Source organism: Cajanus cajan, chromosome 2 (genome assembly GCF_000230855.2).
Source record: "Cajanus cajan strain Asha chromosome 2, NIPB_CcT2T_4, whole genome shotgun sequence".
Classification (NCBI taxonomy): Eukaryota; Viridiplantae; Streptophyta; class Magnoliopsida; order Fabales; family Fabaceae; genus Cajanus; species Cajanus cajan.
Window position 1 is genome coordinate 4,854,016 of NC_138518.1, and position 22,156 is coordinate 4,876,171.

Consider the following 22,156-nt stretch of genomic DNA (forward strand, 5'->3'; position numbering starts at 1 on the left):
TTCTTGCTATTTTTGTTCTCCCCTAATGTTGGGAAAATCAACTAATTAAAATCATGAGATGTTAATTCACCAGCATTATCCAAACGAATTTGTTCAATTGGATAGTCAGGAAAATGAGCTATTAATATAATTAGTTGAGCTAATAGTCTCGCAAATGTCTGGTTGCGAGTTGATAATAAACAAACATGTGATCATCTTGTTGATGCATGAATTAAAACCATAAAATATATTAATGATCCACATAGGGTGTATTGGTCCACAAATATCACCTTGTATCCGTTCTAAAAATAAGATAGATTCATTCTCATTTTTTTGCTGGTGATAGTTTAATTATTAACTTCCCTTGAGAACAAACAGTACATGAGAAAATATTTGATTGAAGAATCTCTTGACTCTTCAATAAATGTCCACATGAATTTTTAATTATTTTTCGCATCATAATAGTCCCAGGGTGACCCAATCGATCATGCCAAACACCAAATTTATTTTGATTAGTAAACTTCTAGTTTACAATAGTATGTGTTTGAATTGTATTAACATACGTGCAATACAGTCTATAGGAGAAAACAAATAATTTTTCCAATACTTTTTTTTATTCAAGTGGAGTTTCGTGATATAAAGATATTCTACATTCCCTTCATTGTTTGTTTCAATATGAAACTCATTTAAACGAATATCCTTGAAACTTAATAAGTTTTTGTTTGACTTAGAAAAATATAATGCGTTTTTAATATGCAACTTCGTTTCTTTTAGTAATAATATATTATCTCTTCAAGAGCCTTTAATTATATTTGTAGTACCATATAACATTAATTTATCGCATAATTAAATATGAGAAGATAAAAATTAATACATTAGAACATTCACTTCAGGGAATGAAATAATGTTAGTTAAAATGGTCTCTTGCATAAAAAAATCCCAATATTTTGTTTTAGTCTTCAAGAGACAACAAATCAACTAAGGATATTTCTTAATATATTTTTTTTAAAATATTGCTACTTCTGGAACAAAATAGATGTATAAAAAATATAGTATATTTTTCAAATTAAGAAATCACTAATTATAAAAATGACATTCTTGTTATGTATCTTTAGACATCAATTTAATGTCAAAATCTATACTAATTTTTATATCATCTCATGTATATTATCTACAAATAAATGCTTCATACAAAAAATATTTAAAAGATATATCTCACTAACACTGCTTTATCATTTTAGGAAATGAATGATACAAGACAAATAAAAAATATTAAAATTAACTATCAGTAATCATACAACACAATTATATTTTTTTTTCAAAAAATCATAGCTCTTTAATGTTTACATCTTTCTCTTATTTAAGAAAAAAAACTTTCTCATTATAATAATTAATAAAAAATGATAAAATGTTTTCTAAAAATATATGTAAAAAATATATTTATGGCATTGCTAGGCTAATTTTAAAGGGAAAAAAACTAATGCTAAAAATTAGGAAAATTATTTTCCCAATAAATGCTATATCGAAAAAAATTATGGAAATAAAAGTTGATCATGTTTTATTAAAATCTATCATTCTTATACAAATCATAATCAAATTATAATTTAATGATATCTCAATCAATTAAAATAATAGACACATAACATAAAAATAAATAATATCAGTTTTATCAATAGGATTTGAAGGCAAACTCTTTAAGATTCAATGACGTAACACATGAGTTTAATTACATGACAAGTTGATTATTTCAATCAATTTAATCATGAACAATATCAAATTACAATTGTAGGAAAATTCATAATCCTTTTAAGAAATCACACAAAACCTAAATAGGCTTAAGGACACGTTTCACTTGTCAATTTTTATAAGTGTCTCAAATATTATTCAACATTATAATTATGACATTGACAGAATTATTCCACTTCCGGTGTGACCTCATTTATATCAAAGGATCAAATACAATGTAATATATTTATACCAAAATTTTCACTTCTAATGAAATTTATTTTAATTTTCACTTTTCATATTATTTTCTCACTTCTAATGAGAAAATTTATTCTTTCGTTTTCATTTTTTCATCATTTTCTCACTTTTGGTGAGAAAAAAAAATATTAAAATGTCTTTATTTGACAATGTCTTTTAGACCGTTACAAAAATATTTTTGTAATTTTTTTTTTATTTTGTCTTTAAAATCAATTATATTTAAATAAATTTTACAATCATAAAAATACAAATATTTTATCAAATACATAATATGAAAAACATGATTACATAATAATGACAGAATATATTATGTCAATGAAATATTGATATTTCTCACTTCTGGTGAGAAAAAAATAATAAATTAAAAGAGATTGAATATTCTCTTTTAATAGTATCTTCTAGACACATTTCAAGGATGTATAAATTTTTTTATTTAATAGTGTCTTCGGGACAACTATAGTGTCTTCAAAACTATTTTAATACATAACAATGTAAACAATACAAATATTTGATAAAATTCTTATTATGAAAGATGAATAGCTAACCTTGAAATATTTATTTTGAAAAATATGACTTTCTTCATAAAAATTCTTCATAGCTTTGTCTTGTAGTTATAACACCAATAGAGGAAATATTATCGTGCTGATAACGTGTTATAAAAAAAAAAAAAAGTAGAGAGAACAAACAAAACAATATGAGATGAAAAAAAGAATCTGACTGATGTATTATTTTTGGGAGAGGACTAACCTATTTATAAGTACATGTGATAACTGAACAATTACACAAAAAGGGAATAATACATAACGAAAATATAAATGATAATGATTGATAATGAATATTAGCATCCCCTAATTGAGCCACTAATCATTATTCATAACATTTAGTAGTTTTTTTGTTGTCAAGAGAATTTTTAGGAATTTTCTTTAACTTCTTATCTAATTTAGTTTTTATTTATTATGATTATATATGAATTAAATGTTAATATTTTTAAAATAAGTTATCAATAAATAAAAACTATATTATGTTACAATATAAATTATTCATTATAAATCTAAAATATAATTTATATGTTTAAAAGTATTTATTTATATAAATTTTAAATATGATTTATATATTTAAATATAATATTTATTTATATATAATTATTGTAAATTTTAATTACATATAATAAATATTTAGTCTATGTATTTTACAAACTAAAATATTAGTTGTTATTTAATTGACAAATATTACATGTTCAAACTTTAAATTTAAAATTGACACAATTTTTGTGAGAGATGCTTCTTTAAGCAATGTTTGGGCTATAAAAGCTATTTTACAGCTATTTGAGTTAGTGGCTGGCCTAAAAGTCAACTTCTTTAAAAGTAAGCTTCTGGGAGTAAATGTTGAGTTGCAGTGGCTAGAGCTTATGGCACAATTCCTTAATTATAAAGTTGGGTCTTTCCCGTGCTCATATTTAGGGTTACTTATTGGTGCAAATCCAAAGCGGTTGAAGACTTGGCAACCTGTTATTCAAAAGATGCAGAGAAGATTATCTAAATGGAGTGCAAAATGCTGTCTTTTGGTGGTAGGCTAGTCCTCTTGAAATCAGTACTATAATCCATTCTGATCTATTTTCTTTCCTTTTTCAAGGCTCCCTCTGGTATCATTTCTCATCTTGAATCTTTATTTAAAAAATTTTTTGGGGGAGGGGATGATGAACATAGGAAATTAGCATGGGTCTCATGGGATGAGGTATGTAGTGTGACACCCTCTACCCCGCATACCATAACATATAATAATAAAATTTGAATAACATAATATTTCATAATTAAAATATCAAACGTGTTCAGAACGAGAGTACCACATCCATAACTTAACAAAATCAGCGGAAATTACAAAGAAATAAAACTAAAGTTTCCAAAATAATTTAATAAAAATATCTTAATCTAATCTTATCTACGCCTAATGTCACATGTCCTATCATAGCAAATCCCAATATAGAAGCCTAAGTTTCATCACCAACATCTTCAGCCTCATGCTGATAATCACCTGTATGACAGTCAAAGAAAAACAACACAAGAGAAAAGGGAGTGAGAAACATCTCACTCTGGCTCACAGTGTAGAAATATACGCCGGATAGTCAAACACAAACAAAATAGGTATAACATAGATATATTAACAACAATATCACATCTCATTCATCCAAGACATAAAAATATCAATTTATTATATAACATTAAAAATGCACATGTATGGACACGGACTACATATTATCATGCATGTGGCGTCAGTAACATATCACATGGCATATTGCCGCTAGCAATACATGAAGAGTAGTCTAGGAGTACATGCCGGGTCACACCCTCTGCGCACTCTCACTAGAAGGACATATTACCAGAGTCTCGTCGGGATAGCTAAGTCGCGCAAGATACATCCCATTCACACAATGGACGAGACTGGGACTTACAAACCAAGCTATCCCCAAGGACTAATCCTCAAAGCTTTTACACTAAGGGGCCTTCTCTAGCGGTGTATTCCATATCGTACCCTTAAAAACATTTATGCATATGATGCATGTCAATCAAGATTCCATGCTTTTCTCATATCACATTTTCATGTCTCATTCCCATATTACATTATCATGTCTCATTCCCATATCACATTATCATGTCTAATTATCATCATGTCACCAACACATCACATCATCACATCTCATCATCACATTTCATCATCATATTCTCATGATCATATTCAAATCATCACATTCACATTATCACATTATCACATCATATTCACCATTTTCACATAGCACTCTAATTCATATCAAAACTCATATATTTGCGAAATTAAATACATATTCATACATCTCATACAACAAGGAATACAACAGAACAATCAGAAGGTAAAATAGAAAATATTAAGAATATGCTTGTTTCTCATAGGGTTCTCACAGGAACCCATAGAGCACTCTAATTCATATCAAAACTTGTTTATTTTCAAAATTAGACACATATTTACACTCAGCAAACATCAAGGAACACAACAGAAAACTCAGAAGGTAAAACAAAACTTTTAAAATTTGTCTCTTATAATTACCAATGCATTTCCTTAGGGTTTCCCACGAGAACCCATAGAGATCTCAAATTACACATTTATATTTACATATAAACAGAGCAAACAGAAGGAACATATATAATTAGGAAAAATCCCTCATAAATAAGCATATAACAAACATAGGAGTGGGGGTCAATCCCACTACCCAACATACATCCCCACACCCAGAGCAAGGTTTCTCACTCCCCCCTTACCTCGATATGTAGGAGCTGAAACCAAAATAAGACCTTGCTAATCTCCTCCTCTGAGTTTCCCTTGGTCTTCATAGAGTATAGAAGAAAAGAGGTCAAAAGTGAAAAAAAATGCATTTCTGGAGTACCAGAGCATTCTATTTATAAGCATCAGATGTGGCTAGAACGGTCCGTTTCGAATCCAGAACGGCGCGTTCTGGATTCATTCGTCCTACGCAAATTTCATATCCAGAATGGCCCGTTCTTAGACTAAAACGGCCCATTTTGGGATCACATATTACTCATAAATTTGTGTGTTGGAACGACCCGTTCCAACCTAGTCTTTTTAGGTCATTTTAGTAGTCTGGAACGACCCGTTCCAGTTTGAGAACGACCCATTTTGGACTACTAAAAATCAAAATATTACAAAAATAATTTTCATAAATATTCATTATCAAAATACTAATAATTATTAAAAACCTTTAAAACATTCTATAAAACCCATTAAAATAACTATAAGAACATAATCTCCACAAATATAAAATAAATAATAATTAACTATTTACCAATAGAAAATTCGGGATGTTACATGTAGAGATAAACACCTTGGGGGTTTGGGTTTGAGAGATTTGAGAGCTTTTAATTTGGCTTTTTTAGGAAAGTGGAGGTGGAGACTACTAGTTGAGAGGGAGACTTATTGGAATAGAGTCGTTACATCTATTTATGTGGTGTCTGCTTTGAGGAAGGAGGGTATGAGGGTTACTGGGTCTAGATGGTGGTTAGATTTATGGAGCATTGAGGAGGGTGCTAATGTATCTTGGGATTGGTTCTATTCACGGTGTATTAGAATTATGGGGAACGGGAGAAACACTTCTTTTTTGGAGAGAATCTTGGTGTAGTTCAACACCTTTTTGTGATCGGTATAGTAGGCTATTTACTATTACTACTACTAAGGACATTTCAGTTTCGAATATGTTTGTTCGTAGAGAAGGTGGATTTGGGTGGAATTGGAGTTGGAGAAGGTCATTATTTCAGTGGGAGTTATCACAATTGTCCTTGCTATTGCTGGATTTGAGTATGATTCAACTTCATGATAATATTGATGATACTTGGTGTTGGAAAGTTGACTTTGAAGGTTTCTATTCTGTCAAATCATCTTATCATGCCATTATAAATGACTCTATATATGCGGAGATACCTTTGCATAAGTTTATTTGGTGCAGACTAGTTCCCTCTAAGGTCTCTTGTTTTGCTTGGAAGGTGATGCTTGATAGAATTCCTTCAAAGGTAAATCTTGCTAAGAGGAATGTTATCCCAAATTCTGTTGTTGGGTGTGTGTAGTGTACACATCAGGTGGAGACTGCTTCACATATTATGTTTGAGTGTTCTTTTGCCTACAATATATGGATGCTTTGTTTGGAATGGTGTGGTTTTTCTTCTGTTTTGCCAAATACATACACTACTCATTTTGCACAATTTTTGGGGTTGCCCAATTGTAACCCAAACATGAGATATAAATGGTCCATGATATGGTTGACTGTCCTCTAGAGCTTATGGCTAGCAAGGAATGCAGTTATTTTTTTCGATAAGATTTTTTCTACAACAGATCTGCTTGAACTGATAAAGCTTCACTCCTAGAAATGGTTAAAGGCTAAAGACCACAATTTTTGCTATCAATTCTCTTATTGGTATACACAACCATGTGCATGTCTTAATTTTTTAAGATGAGCTTGCTACCTGTTGTGATTGTTGTTTCGTGAAGGGGTGCCCGTTGTTTTGGTTATAATTTGCAAACTCTGGCTCCTTGTTTCGACATCATAAGTTTTGGCTGGTGGTTTTTTTAATTGTCATTATCTCCACGTCCATGTGCTACAAGTTTGTTACATCTAGTTTTGGTGTATCACAAGTATTGAATTGTCAGTTATTAGCTGTTGGAGTTTTGGTAAATTTCTTTGTAATTAGCTTAAATATTTATTCAGAAGTATGGTTTGTTTTAGTGGTTCTTGTTTGGTGAATTGGTGATTTATTACTAATGTACTCTGTTATGTTTTAGCTTTGTATGGGTTAGAGTACCCCGTGTACTCCCTTTTTAATATTATTCACTTTTGCCTAGCAAAAAACAAACTTTAAATTTAAAATCACAAGTAAATAATAATACAATTTAATATTTTATATTTAAAAATAGATGAAACTGAGGGATCAAATTACTCCAAGGGTAACCGCTGATCAAATTACTCCAAGGGTAACCGCTGATAAAATCACTCCATTCAATAATTCATGGTGTATGTTGAATTTTAACAATCTAATTGAAAATTAAAAGTTCTTAATGTATATATAAAGTTAACAAATTTTTAAAAAATTTTAAAATCATATGATACTCTATTATATAGATTCAAATCAACGTATAAAATATTTTTATCTAATAAGTTGAATTAATGAAAGAAGGTATCAAATAATTTTCAAATTTTTTAAAACCTATACACTTAATTTATGCATTGAAAACTTTCATTTTAAGGGTTTTATTATTGAAATTCAATATATACCGTGAGTTATTAAGTAAAATAATTTTACCAAGAGCTATTCTTATGAGCATTTGATACACAAAATGTTTTTCTCTTTCTTAAAAATCTTAAATCGAGAATCTTGATTCTTCATATTTGGTAGTTATTTAAAAAACAATTCCCAAGAATGTAATTTATCGATAACCATTTTTATCTCATTTTTTCACGAAAAGATTCTCATAAACAGGTGAAAATCCAACTTTTTTCGAGTTAAGATGAAAGTTGTAAGTATATAAAAAAAACACAATATCTTTTTTTAAAATAAAAAGTCTTTCTTTTTCCATTCTTTTTCTTTTTGTCTCTCTCACTCCCCCTTTTTTCCTATCACTCCGTCTCCCCTTCCCTCTATCTCTTTCTTTCTCCCCTTTTCTCCATTTTTCTCACTCACACTCCCCCTCTCCCTATCTCTCACTCCTTCTATTTCTCTTTCCCCCTCTCTTTCTTTGTCACTCTCACTCCTTCTTTCTCCGTTTCATTCTCTCTTTCTGATGGAATCACACTAAGGCCAAGAAGACCAAGAGGTGATATATAGAAGGAGGAAAGATGAATGGGTTAGTTTTGAAAACCTTAAAAGTAATGAGACTACTTTTGGGCCTTAGCTCCTAAGTTTTTATTAGTATAGTATTTATTCCTATTTTTTTCCTTGTCTTTAATTTCCTATTTTACCCTTGTATTTTGGGGTGTTTTAGTCATAAAATTTATTTTTACTTGTATTTCTCATTTTACCCTTGTATTATGGGGTGTCTTAGATTATAGGATTTTATTTTATAGCTAGGGTATTTTATTAAGGTTGGAAACTAGGCCTAGACATGATTTTTTGGTGGCATTGGATTTATTTTTTGACTTGGCAAGGCTTAGGCCCAAGTGAGTGGAGGGCACCTAGGGATGTAGCTTAACCAAACCCAAAGATTCCATCCTTGGGCACCAAGTAGCATCTAGGATTAATTTAGGTTTCATTTGAAGTGCATTTGGATTGCATTACTTGGCCATGCACTATCAAATGTAACCCTAAATGCATCCCCCCTTCTGTAAATACCCTAGGCTAGCCTTCTTGTAAATACTTTGGAAATTAATATAGAGTAAGCCTTTTGTGCCTTTATATTTTCCTTGGTCTTTCTTGGTCATTTTCGGCCAAGAAACCTACCTATCTCCACCTTGAGTAAAAACCCTAGGAGTGACCTTCATCTACCTTTGAGTGAGCCAAACCCTAGAGTACCTCTCAAGCATTCCATCAAACACTTCATCCACACTTCCATTTCCGCCAATCCCTCCATCAAAGATGCCCTTGAGGAGCTATGATCCAAGGAGTTTAAGGTGTCCCTTGCCATTGAGTGTCATCTCTTCATCAATGCAAGCAAGGATGCCATCACTTTCTCTTTCTCCCTAGTCACTCCAATATCTTTATTTTTTTTTTTTTTTATATCTTAGTATTTATCAACCTTGTTAATTTTAATAATATTATTAAAGTTTGTTTTGTTTTTATAATTTAATAGTATTTGTTAATAATTAATTAATTATTTATTTATATTGGAATAAAATGTAGTAGTATATTTTTATCCTTCTTAATTATTATGTAACATTTTTCTTTGTTTATTTATTTTGTTGAATTCTATATTTAAATAATTTTAACTATAAGTTTTCAACTTTTTAAAATAGTTTAATGTCCTATTTGTAATAAAATTTGAGTAAATAAATATATCTAATGAGATTATTTTAATAAAGGATATTTTTGTAAAACATATTTATATACCAAAAAATATACTATTGTAACTAAATATGAAAATTTTTATTCTCGAGAATCCCGTCCGATTATTTTCAATAACCTTTATGAGTAACCAAACAGATTTTAGCTATTCCTAGGAATTATATCCCAAGAATTTTAATTCCCAAAACTCATGATTCTTGGGTATGAAAAAACTTTTTTCTCTACCAAATGCCCCATATCCACCAGCTTTAGCTTCCTCTCGTTGAATCTTGTCCTCTATTATCTTGAGGGTGACTTGCTTGCCCAATACATTGATAATGAGAAAGTTTTTCTAAAGAGAGTACCATTTCTCAAATGCTTTCGGCGAGATAGGAATAGTAGGGTGAGGATCAACCTCTCTTGCGTTCCATGTCATTTCATCGTCCATAAACTTGTTTTCATCATCGAAAAATTTCATCTCTTGGATGAGACTTTGAAAATCCAAAAATATCCTTCCACCATCAAAAGAAAGAAGATAGTTAGCATAAGTTTTCTTGATAGCAACTTTCCTTCCTACCTAATCCTATTTCTCCAACATAATCGCATCTGATCCAACCTAGTCATCTTTCATCTTCACTTTCTTGGTGCAACATGTCAAAGAGTCTTCGTTCTCCACAAAGGACTCCTCCAAAACCCTAATAAAGCCTATCATATCTTTAGATTCCCTTGATAAAAATATTTTTAGTTATATATATATACACACACATTAGTATTTTACTCACTATAATGTATAAGTTAAATATTTGTTATATATAATTAAAATTTATAATAAATTATATACCCACAAATAAATATTATGTTTGAATATATAAATCAAATTTAAAATTTGTATAATAGATATTTTAAACATTAAATTATATTTTATATTCACGATAAATAATTTATAGATTAAATTGTATTTTTAATTTCTCTATTTTTGTTAATCCATAATTTTGGTCTATTTATTTTAAAATAGAGACATTTAATCTTTCAATTTTTAAAAAAAATATAAAATTCTAGTCATTTTATTAAATTGATGCCTATTTAAAAAAATATTATTCTAATTCATATATAGAGAATATTTTGATTGTAAATTTTATGCCAAAAATATTTTATGAACTTTTATTGAAATAGTTAAACCAAACATGTTTTCTAAATTTTAAAATTAGAAAATGAAAATTATTTTCTAAATGAAAATAATAAATGTTTTTCAAAACTAAACACACCCTTAATTTTTAATAAATAAAAGGGAATAATAGTCCATCAATCAAGTAGTTATTAAAAAGACTATCCCTTTTATATATTAAAAATTTTAAAATTAATATTTTTATGAAATTTAAGATTTGAATTCAAAATTTTAAAGTTTAAGGATAAATTTGGACTTACATACTTTTATCATTTAATCTTATTTTTATTTTATTTTTAATAAAAATCCACTAATTATATAAGATAAATAGTCAAGCCATATATTCCACTAATTTTTTTATTAATTTATTTCTCAAAAATTTCAAATTAATAATTTACAAACTAGATTTAAACTCAAAAAATACACACAATAATCATAAATAATAAATAAAAATAATAATAAAAAATCAGAAAAAGACAAAAATAGGGAAGTCAAATCTTCCTCTGTATCAACAAATATGTTTCCTTATCCTTTACGGTTTCTATGTTAGTGTAAAAATCTGGCTTTGGTGTCATGGATAAAGTAATTATTGGAACTGCAAACTACACAAGCTGTTATTTTTTGGCAGCATGCTTTGGCCTTGTATCCGTTTCTTCTATACATGCCTTATGCTTTGGCGTTCTGGGCTCAAAGTGGCTTAATGCCACTGTTTTCTTTCTTCTTTTTTTTTTGGTTTTTGGGAACTATGTGGGCTAAGCCCATTTAAAAACAAATATGCCCTGGAACCATTCAATCAAATTTTTTCTTTTCCTTTTTCCAAGATGCGCAAATATGAATATGACTAACAAATTTTATCTTATTTGTTTTTTCTTTACAACAAAGGATTAAAAAATCATTAATTAATTTATTTGCATCCATATATTAGGTTCTCATGTTACTTTAAAGATATTGATAATAGTAATTATTATTACTATTATTATATTAATATTAATAATATTTATCTTTTTAAGAAAAAAAACAAACAAAACAAATTATTTAAATGTGGCATTCCCTTAATCTTAGATGATGGTATTTGTTTCTTATTTTAACAAAATTAGTTTAATTGGTTTTATTTGATTAAGTTTTTTTTTATACAAATGTGTCAGATATTTACATAATTTTTAATCCATTTAGACAACGACAATAATAATAATAATAATAATAATTACTGTGATATTATATTATTAATATTAGTATTAATTATATCTATAAAAAAGGGAGATTATTTAAATGTGATATTCCTTTAATCCTAGAATTTAAGAATGTAAGTTATGACAACTTATTATCTTAAAAAAAAATTTAAAATTAAAAAATGCATAATTAAATATGAAAAAAATATTATCACAATATTCAACATAAATATTTGAAGTTATTATATCAAAGATTTTATTTGAGGAATAGTTAATTAGATATGACATCTTTTTAACCTTTGAATTTAAGGTACAAATTATGACAACTTGATATCTTTAGATTTTTCTCCAAAATAAAAATATCCAACCAAAAATCTTTTAAGTATATACCATAGTAACAATAATATCAATAATTATAATTAAAATTAAATATTTTATTGAATTGACTTTGGTGTACACCTCAATCAATTTTATATTTTAGGGTGAATGAGCTGGGACAGTTCAAGAATCCTAAATTTAATAAAAATTAAAATTTAATTAAAAAATATATCAATACACAAATATTTTCTACAAAAAATTACGTGACTCTGATTCTTTATTACACATGGAGATACGTAGGAGCAAGAAATAAATCTTGTCGAGTCCCAAAAAATAATATTATCTTTATATATATATATAGTAATTCTGATTTTTTTTATAAAATAAATACACTAGTTAAATAAAAAACATTTGATTATTAGTTAATTTCAATTAATTTAGGGTGAGATAAATATTATAAATAATTTGTTTAATTAATTAAAGATAATCGTCTTAAGACCAATGTTGTGAGATGCTAATACATTCCTTACACGTAATTGACTCCCAAACTCAAAAATTTAATTTTTGTAGATCATTTTCTATTTCGTGATTTTTTTAATATTTTTTTTCATAAAAATAAACATTAGTAACGACTTCATTGGTTTAATTTTTATTTTTATGATCCCGTTGCGATCTAGGTTGCAACACTATAAATCATGATAAGATATCATTATAAGATAACAACATAATTTTGAAAATATTTAAACCATTATATAAAGATGATACCTCTTTCAATAATTTCTTTTGATTTTTATTTTTATATGAATTACTTTAATATTTGTTCATTTTCTATAACCTTGCGAAACTACTTTTTCTTGCATCAATATACAATATATATATTTTTTCTTTATTTATTACATCATGAATCTTCTCAATTCTCATAAGTTATTGCATTTTGTTTTATATTTTAAAATTATTTTATAAAAATACATATTTTTCTTTTAATACAGTGTAGAAACGAAATACGTATTCATTGCTTTTTTTGGAGAGTTAAGCGTGGGTAAGAGAAACCTAGAACTAGAAGGCTTGGCGCGTTCGACTTGTATAACAGCCATTTATCTGAATCTCATAATAACTGAGAAGCCTTCAAAAGTGTGTATGCGAATTCTTCATTCTCACTTTCAGCCATGACGGACGGTCATCTCTTCAACAACATCACCCTCGGAGGCCGCGGAGGCACCGTAATCTCTCTCTCTCTCTCTCTCTCTCTCTCTCTTTTCTAAACCCTAATTTTTTGTTTCTGCTCCATTTCGTTTTACATCTATCGCTCACACCTTTGCTTTATCCCTATTTGCTGTTACTATTATTTTATTGTACAACATTTCTTGTTTGTTTTCTAAGTAGGTTAGATTTTTTTGTTTGTTTTGTAAGTAAGTTAGAAATTCTGTTTCTTTTTTATTTTTTGGTGTCTACTGCGGGAAATTTGTGCACTAGTGGGTTCTGTTTCGTTTCGCTCTCAAAACCCTAAGGGAGTGCTTTATCCAGGAGATGAAAATTGGGGGCGGGAGAAAACAATGTTTTAAATTGCGGTCGAATGAAGTCGAATCGGATGGAATTGGGGTCGTGGAGACTCCAAAAGCCTTGACATTGGTGGCAAAATCGCTGCCTTGGACAGGTTTTTTTAAAACCTGTGTAGAAAATAGATAATCTAAATTTTTTTCATTCGGATCATTTTTTTTAGTTATACCAACTACCAAGCAAGTGAGTGCAAAGGTTTGTATTTTTTTTGGGGTTTAATAAAGAGGTATAACTCCTTTTTACAAGGTACAGTCGTACTTCAAGTTGTGACTCTATGTTGAAGTCAAGGATTGAACTTGATCATTGATTATTGAACCACTTGCGCTAACAACCCTTGTTAATGCAAAGTTATTTTTGGCTCCAACTATTCTACCTTCTACAAGTAGGTGATTTCATTTGGTGTTATGAGCCATTTATTTAATAGTCTGTAGGAACAGACCCAATATACATAGCCCCTACTCATAGTTGCGTTGCTTGTTCCATTTCAAGTTTTTACCAGTTTTATTACTTTTAACTAAAATTAATAGTAATTAGAGTCAATGAATCGAAAACTTCTGCTGAATTTGTGAATATGAGACCAAAATTAGCACTTGAGATGTGTGACACCTCTCTTTTCATGTAATTGGGATTGCAGAATCCAGGGCAGATAAAAATATATTCTGGAGGAATTATATGGAAGAGACAGGGTGGTGGCAAATTAATTGAAGTTGATAAATCCGACATAATGGGGGTCACATGGATGAAGGTTCCAAGGACTAACCAACTTGGTGTTCAAATCAAAGATGGGTTGTACTACAAGTTCACTGGATTTCGTGACCAGGTTACTCACTTTTTCCCTCCTGAATATTTTCCTACATTTGATGTGGAAATAAGAATTCAAACTGTTGGTTTGGTTTCTTATGTTTTGTTCCTTTTATTAACACAAATCTATATATAGAGGACTTGGATTGCTATTGAATGCTGGGTCTTAATTTCTCACATTTCTTTTTATATGTATTTTGTAGGATGTTGCAAGTTTGACCAATTTTTTCCAAAACACCTGTGGAATAACGGTAGAGGAGAAGCAGCTTTCTGTTAGTGGGCGTAATTGGGGAGAAGTTGATCTAAATGGTTGGTGATATATGAACCGACTTATGAGTTGTAATTAATATTATCTGCATGACGCATCACACATATATCTCAAGCATCTCTCTTTGTCATCCTTATTTGCTATAAATTTTGTAAATTTAGTGTCTCTGGAAAAAGTTAGTTTTGCACTATGTTCTGTTTGATACTGCAGCTCTTGGAGGAAATTGTATGTTGTGTTTTTAGTAAAGGGTAGAACTTTCCTATTTTGAAAGAAATTCTGTTGATATGATCCAGTTTGTTCCTGTAGGGCATTGTTTTTTCTTGGATGATTTCCATATATGAACTTTTGAAGAAAGGTTGAGAACTTATGTGGTGCTACTACCTAGTGTCAAATGCATTTAGGCACCACTACCTCCACTTCAGTAATCACATTAAGTGCAATTTTAAGTATAAAAAAATGTTTGTGTATTTGTTTGGGTGGTGGAGGTGGTTGAATTTTTAAAGATCAACTTTATCTCTTTTGTTTTCTTCTTTTGCAATCAAAGCATTTTTCTTTATGGTGGAGGTTGTTTAATAAAATTTGACTCGACTTCTTTTACAGCAATACTGCTAGTAGAGTAGTGGATGTCCTTATGTTTCTATTTCCATTTCAGGAAATATGCTGGCTTTTATGGTTGGTTCAAAGCAAGCTTTTGAGGTGTCTTTAGCGGATGTCTCTCAAACGCAGCTTCAAGGGAAGAATGATGTGATCTTGGAGTTTCATGTGGATGACACAACCGGAGCTAATGAGGTATATCTATATTTTCATGCACTTATGTTGTCTTATATGTTGTAACAAATTCATAGAGTTTAGCCAACCTGGCGGTTATTTTTTGCAAGAAAATTGTTCTCATTCAAGTTTGGACTTGCACAATATTGAAGACTCTAGTTATTAGGTTCAATTCAATTGAGTTTTTTTATGGTCTAATTTTGTATATGTTATGATCTCAGAAAGATTCACTGATGGAGATAAGTTTCCACATACCAAATTCCAACACCCAGTTTGTTGGTGATGAAAATCGTCCTCCTGCTCAGGTGAGTTTGTTCCTGACTACGAAAGATCCTGTATTATAATAATTTATTGGTTAACTGACATTTAAATTTTTTGTGCTTCAGGTTTTCCGTGACAAAATAATGTCTATGGCTGATGTTGGCGCAGGAGGTGAAGATGCTGTTGTTACATTTGAGGGTATTGCAATCCTTACACCAAGGTATTGTCTTTAAATGCATTGACATATCATACAAGTATTTTTGGCTTCATATTGTTGTCTTTTGTATTGATTGTATATCTCCTTTCAATAAATATATTGAGTATTATTAATAAAAAAATTGTACTTTTATGCAGGGGACGATACAGTGTGGAGTTACACATGTCATTCTTGCGGCTTCAGGGACAGGCTAATGATTTCAAAATCCAGTATAGCAGTGTGGTTCGCCTATTTTTACTACCAAAGGTTCATTTCCTGGTCCTGTACTTTCATTTCACTAATATTTGTTTTCATATTAAATGATTGTGAAAAGTAAAATTTCGATGCCATTAGCCAGTTTTGTCGTTAAATTGATGATGCTTTTCTTTGGACTTGTTAAGTGTACTGACAATTTCTCCCATGTATCTGTAGTCTAATCAACCACATACCTTTGTCATTATTAGTCTTGATCCCCCTATTCGGAAGGGACAAACTTTGTACCCTCATATTGTGATGCAGGTAATTGCTAACTGGTTCATTGTTTGCCAATTTATGTGATGTTTATTTACTTGCTTCTGAATCTGACATTGTTTTTCTCATTTTTGTATAGTTTGAAACTGATTATGTTGTTCAAAGTGAATTGGCAATAAATGAAGATCTTTATAACTCAAAGTACAAAGACAAGTTGGAGCTGTCTTATAAGGTATTGCTTAAAGTATTGATTGAGTCGCATGTCAGTAAACCTGAGATACTATTCTAATAGGATTGCCTGAGAAAATGGAAAATAGTAGCTTGCATATTTTAGATGACATGAATTTGGTAACTGTTGGTCATACATGTCACATGATGCAGTTGCTGATGCATTTAATTTTCAATTAAATAATAATCAGGGGCTTATTCATGAAGTGTTCACCACAATATTACGTGGCTTGTCCAGTGCTAAAGTGACTAAGCCTGGAAAATTTAGGAGTTGTCAAGATGGTTATGCAGTGAAATCATCTTTAAAAGCTGAAGATGGAATTCTGTATCCCCTTGAGAAGAGCTTCTTCTTTCTACCTAAACCTCCAACTCTTATTCTTCATGAAGAGGTAAAATCTGATTGTGCTTACAGAGGACCAGATGTCAATTACTGGTTGATAGATTTCGCTTATGATATTTACACAATGGAGGTTTTCATTGTTTTTTCCTTTCCTATTAGATTGACTATGTGGAATTTGAGCGGCATGCTGCTGGTGGTTCCAATATGCATTATTTTGACCTTCTTATCAGATTAAAATCTGAACAAGAGCATCTCTTCCGTAATATTCAGAGAAACGAGTACCACAATTTGTATGAATTTATCAGGTAACTGTTAGCTTAATGCCAAATTTTACACACAACTAATTGTTATATAAATAATTTGCTTTTTTTTTTCTTGCACATGCAGTTCGAAGGGCTTGAAAATTTTGAACTTGGGAGATGCCCAACCCACTGTTGGTATAAAGAAGGTTCTCGAGAATGATGATGATGATGCTGTTGATCCACATCTTGAGCGCATAAAAAATGAAGCTGGTGGAGATGAAAGTGATGAGGAGGTGATCAAACAGATATTTTTATATATTTTTCATCCTTATCTTTCAGTTTGAGTAGCATTTAGTTAATAAGTTTTCTAGTTTTATAAATCAAGGAGACAAATTTATATATGTTGACCAACATCTGAAAATAGTTGGCTGTGAAAAAATTTGAGGTGAACCTAAAGCTTAGGTTTCAGTTTATGCAATTATTGAATTCATGCAGTTGATCTTTCTTCTATTTTAAGTGTTTATTCATTTTGTCTGTTTTGCTTTCTATTGTGTTTGTGTGCATTTGACATTTGCTTCTGTACACGTTTTCAGTATGGACTCTATGCATCTTGGCACCATTTTGGTCATTGGTTGGGGGGGTTAAATGTGGCCGGATTTCACTAGTGTTTGTTTCTGTATACATTAAATGGTGGTAAATGTCTACAGGATTCTGATTTTGTTGCTGACAAGGATGATGAAGGTTCTCCCACTGATGATTCTGGGGCAGACGATTCTGATGGCAGTGATAGTGGTGATGAGAAAGAGGCAAGTGATTTTTGTTTGCGTTTGTTTGTTATCTTTGTGATTCTTCTATATTCTTTAAATATATGGTGTCTGACAAGCTTAATATGACCAATTTTCAGAAGCCTGCCAAAAAGGAATCAAAGAAGGACCTGCCTTCTAAGGCATCTACTTCTAAAAAGAAACCAAAAGATGATGAAGATGGAAAGAAGAAAAAACAGAAGAAGAAAAAGGACCCAAATGCACCGAAGAGGGCAATGTCTGGTTTCATGTTCTTTTCTAAATTGGAAAGAGAGGTGTGTTCTATTGTATATCATATAGATGTGCTGTATGTTTTTGGATGGGAATATTTATCACATCACTTCTGCATAGCTCTGGGTTACAGTGGTAGTTTATGTAGAATTGTGTACTTCATTTTGTTTGCTCTACTGGATATTTTGGTGGAGAACATAGAAGTCTCAGGCTGGGAAAGGAAAAAAAAAAATCTTTACAATGCCGGGTAAAATAGATAATAATGAGATCATCCAACAAACTCTCTAATTAATGCAAGTAAAAGAGGCATGCTTTTAAGACCGGACTCAGTAGCCAAATGACCTTTAACAAAGTCTACCCGAAATAGTTCTCTCTACATAATATTCCCTGAATTTTGTTTGACAGAATCTGAAGAAAACTAATCCTGGAATTTCATTTACGGATGTGGGAAGAGTACTTGGAGAGAAATGGAAAAAGATGTCAGGTATGGTTGCCGATTGTTTGATTTCATGCTGTTCCATTGAGTATCATTTATATCCGAGCTTATACTTTTTGGGGACTAAACTGTATATTGTTTTACTTATTGAATGCACAGTGGAAGAGAAGGAACCATACGAGGAAAAAGCACGGGCAGATAAAAAACGTTACAAAGATGAGATTAGTGGGTACAAGAATCCCCAACCCATGAATATTGATTCAGGAAATGATTCTGACAGTGCCTAAGGCTGTTTTCAAAATTGTGAAAAATCCTGCTAGTTTATGCAGTTTTCTAGATGCTGGCTAAGTTAACTACTCACGTAAAATGACCCAAGTTTATGCCTTTTGAAATGTCTTGATAATAACTTGTAAAAGGTCACTGGAACGTGCTCAAAAGTTTTGTAATCTGGGGAGTTGGAAACGCCAGTTGCTTTGCATGGCTTTAGGGAAGGCAGGGGAAGGTGAGGTTGCTGTGGTGACTAAGTTGTTGTGTTTAATTACATTAATGATCCGTGTTTGTAGCCCAATTTATTAGCATATGGGCTAAAATGACAATGCCTATGAAGTTTGTGACCTGATCTAGGATTTGTAACGATTTTTCGACGAATTGAATGTCGTGAGATAAATATAGGAAGAAAAACTAACGAAGACAGAAATAGAAGGAAGATAAGAAAGAAGAAAAGTAGATGTTGTATAGATAATAGGCTTTTTGGCCTATATAAATAAAAAAATTCAAAATATCAAAAATAAATAATTTTAAAAACTATTTATACAAATAAATAGTTCGTCATGTTGGCAGTGTAACTAACAAAATACTCCTGAATCCAGGCTCTGTGGTAGAGCAATATAAAACAAAAAATGTATGGAGCTTCACGTGTTACTTGTTATTTTTCAGATAGGGGAGGGGAGAGGTACACAAAAAATGCATGGAGCTTCACGTGTTACTTCACGTCTGGGCCACCAAATATTTTTTGTTCATCGAGTAAAACAAAAGAAAGTGCGTTTGGGGTAAGAGGGGGGCATAAACATTGATATTTACATATAAAAAGATTAACAAGGAGATTACAAATAGAAAAACAGTAACACTTGGGGTTGGAGGCCTATAATTGTTATTTTTTTGTTTTCATGTATGATAATTTCTAGTCTTTTCATATTAATATCTATTGATTAATAATTAACTTATATTATTAAATCTAATATTACAAGTTTCATATTTTGAATCAGTTGAAAATTGATTTAAAATTATGTCACTAAATTTAAAATAATTATTATTTTAAAAAATAAATTAATCTAAATATAATTAAAATGAATATAAAAAAATAAGATAAAGAATAAAAATATAATTTAGTCTATTATATTATTTTATCATTTTTCTAACTTCCCCTTCGGAGAGGAGAATGTTTGCGCCTACCTAACTAAACAGGGTGCTCCTTGTAACGAAGTCTTTATAGTGTTTGAAGACACCGATCATTTTGTATCTTGCTAACATCCAAGGCGTAGCAATGCTACATGAATAGTTTAGATTGTTATTTTCTTTATCTGTTTATTTTTTTAATTTAATGTTATATTAATTTCAATATACATGAACACATTTTTTTTTGTACTTACATAACCAATTATATATATATATATATATATATATATATATATATATAAATTTTGGGATGCATGTTTATATAAATTAAATTTATCAATATTCAATTTTATATATATACACACACACACTAAAATAAATTTATTCTAAAATAAAAAAATAATTATAAAAATACATAAAAATCACAATAATATAAAAATAAAGACTATAAACTTAATATTCATGCACGACACAAGCTGTTACTCTAGTTTAATTAAAATGTTTGTTATTGAAGGTATACAAATATTATTATACACATGACTATTATTTTTTTGGAAATATATGGTTATTAATATATGATAAACATTTTTCTATCCTTTTTAAGATATATAATTTTTACGTATAAACCTCATGCCTTTTCCAATTCAACACATATTTTAAGATTTAACTTCATATTTACTTTTTTAAAAAAATATTTCTTTTTTCTCCAAATTATATCATATAACTTTATTTATAAAGCGCGTAGAACAAATTAATATTTGATTTAAGTAATTTATAAAACATTTAAAATTTGTTAATATAATTCTTAAGTTTATATATATAAAATATTCTTACTTTAATTTACATATTATGTATTTTTTTTTTTAAATTGTGGACTTGATCAATATATAAATCATTAGATTGTTGTAATTTAATGTAAACTTTAGAAATAAGTTAAGATTTACATTTGGAGTAAGTTATTTTTTTCTCTTTTAGTAAATTTGAAAACAAATTTAAAATATTTTTTGATATTCGAAAGATTATTTACCATGACATTTAATACTTTTAAGACTACTTAAATAGTTTTTATATTTTAATAACTACCTAAGAAAGAGGGTAATATTTGAAGAAAATATAACATGCATCAATATAAAGTTGTTTACTTTCTTCCACGTTAAATTGAGAATTCTTACGTGAATATATAAATAAACATGGTTCGACGTCCACAAAGAAGCAAACACATACTTTCTATCTCTAATGTTTTGTTTTTTATATAAAATTATAAAAATAAAATTTTAGTCAATTATAGACCATTATTATGATTCTTATAATATTAGTATTAAAAAAATAACTTGTTTCATTGGAGCTGCACCTTAATGGAAATTACACCTGGTTAAAATCAGGTTTCCATTTCTCTTCCATGTCTTATATATACATTAAGTAATAGTGTGTTTGGATAGAGAATTTAAATAAAGTAATTCATTTATTTAAAGGATTTTAAATTTTTTGAAGTGAAATAACTTGTTTGGATGAAGAATTTATAAAGAATTTGAAATTCAAGCATTTGTGAAATTTCTTGAAATAGTAGAATTTCAAATTCTCCCAGAAGAGTAAGAATTTAAAATTTTTCATATTTTTTTTTTCTTATTTCAATTATATATTTTATCTTATCTCTTATCTCTTCATGTTTTTAATTATTGAATATTCAAAATTATATTTAAAATTATTAAATATTATCTAATATTAATTTTTATAATTATTAAATATTTAAAAATTAGCTAATATTTATTTTTAAAAAATTTAATTTAAAAATCTCAACATATAAATATATTTTTAAGATCAATTTTATCATATGATAGAATCAAATTATCATATCCAACCTAACAATATAAAATTTGAGAAATTTGAATTGACTTGTCCAAACAAAATATTTTAAGAATGATAGAAATTGAAATCAAAGTAGTTCAAATACCAAGAATTTAAAATTCCTTGAATTTGTAAAATTCTTCATCCAAACACACCATAACACTTATTAAATTCCTTTATTTAAAGAAT

General features: G+C 29.3%; 1 protein-coding gene across 1 annotated transcript; it reads left to right on the plus strand.

Annotated features, from left to right (window-relative positions):
* Positions 1 to 13,136: 13,136 nt before the first annotated feature.
* HMG (high mobility group) lies at positions 13,137 to 19,363 on the plus strand. Its single transcript, XM_020377167.3, has 16 exons — positions 13,137 to 13,345; positions 14,317 to 14,502; positions 14,687 to 14,792; positions 15,404 to 15,540; positions 15,741 to 15,824; positions 15,906 to 16,000; positions 16,135 to 16,243; positions 16,409 to 16,495; positions 16,587 to 16,679; positions 16,867 to 17,064; positions 17,175 to 17,320; positions 17,403 to 17,550; positions 17,965 to 18,063; positions 18,162 to 18,335; positions 18,697 to 18,775; positions 18,887 to 19,363. The coding sequence occupies exons 1-16, from the start codon at positions 13,292 to 13,294 to the stop codon at positions 19,012 to 19,014; spliced, it is 1,923 nt and encodes a 640-aa protein (XP_020232756.1). The 5' UTR covers positions 13,137 to 13,291; the 3' UTR covers positions 19,015 to 19,363.
* The last annotated feature ends 2,793 nt before the right edge of the window (positions 19,364 to 22,156 follow it).

What these genes read in the sequence shown, in the direction of transcription:
- HMG (XM_020377167.3), top strand. Translation starts at nt 13,292, where the DNA reads ATGACGGACGGTCATCTCTTCAACAACATCACCCTCGGAGGCCGCGGA. An exon ending in GCCTATTTTTACTACCAAAG is followed by an intron (nt 16,244 to 16,408) that starts GTTCATTTCCTG and finishes ATGTATCTGTAG; the next exon opens with TCTAATCAACCACATACCTT. An exon ending in TTTCTAAATTGGAAAGAGAG is followed by an intron (nt 18,336 to 18,696) that starts GTGTGTTCTATT and finishes TTTGTTTGACAG; the next exon opens with AATCTGAAGAAAACTAATCC.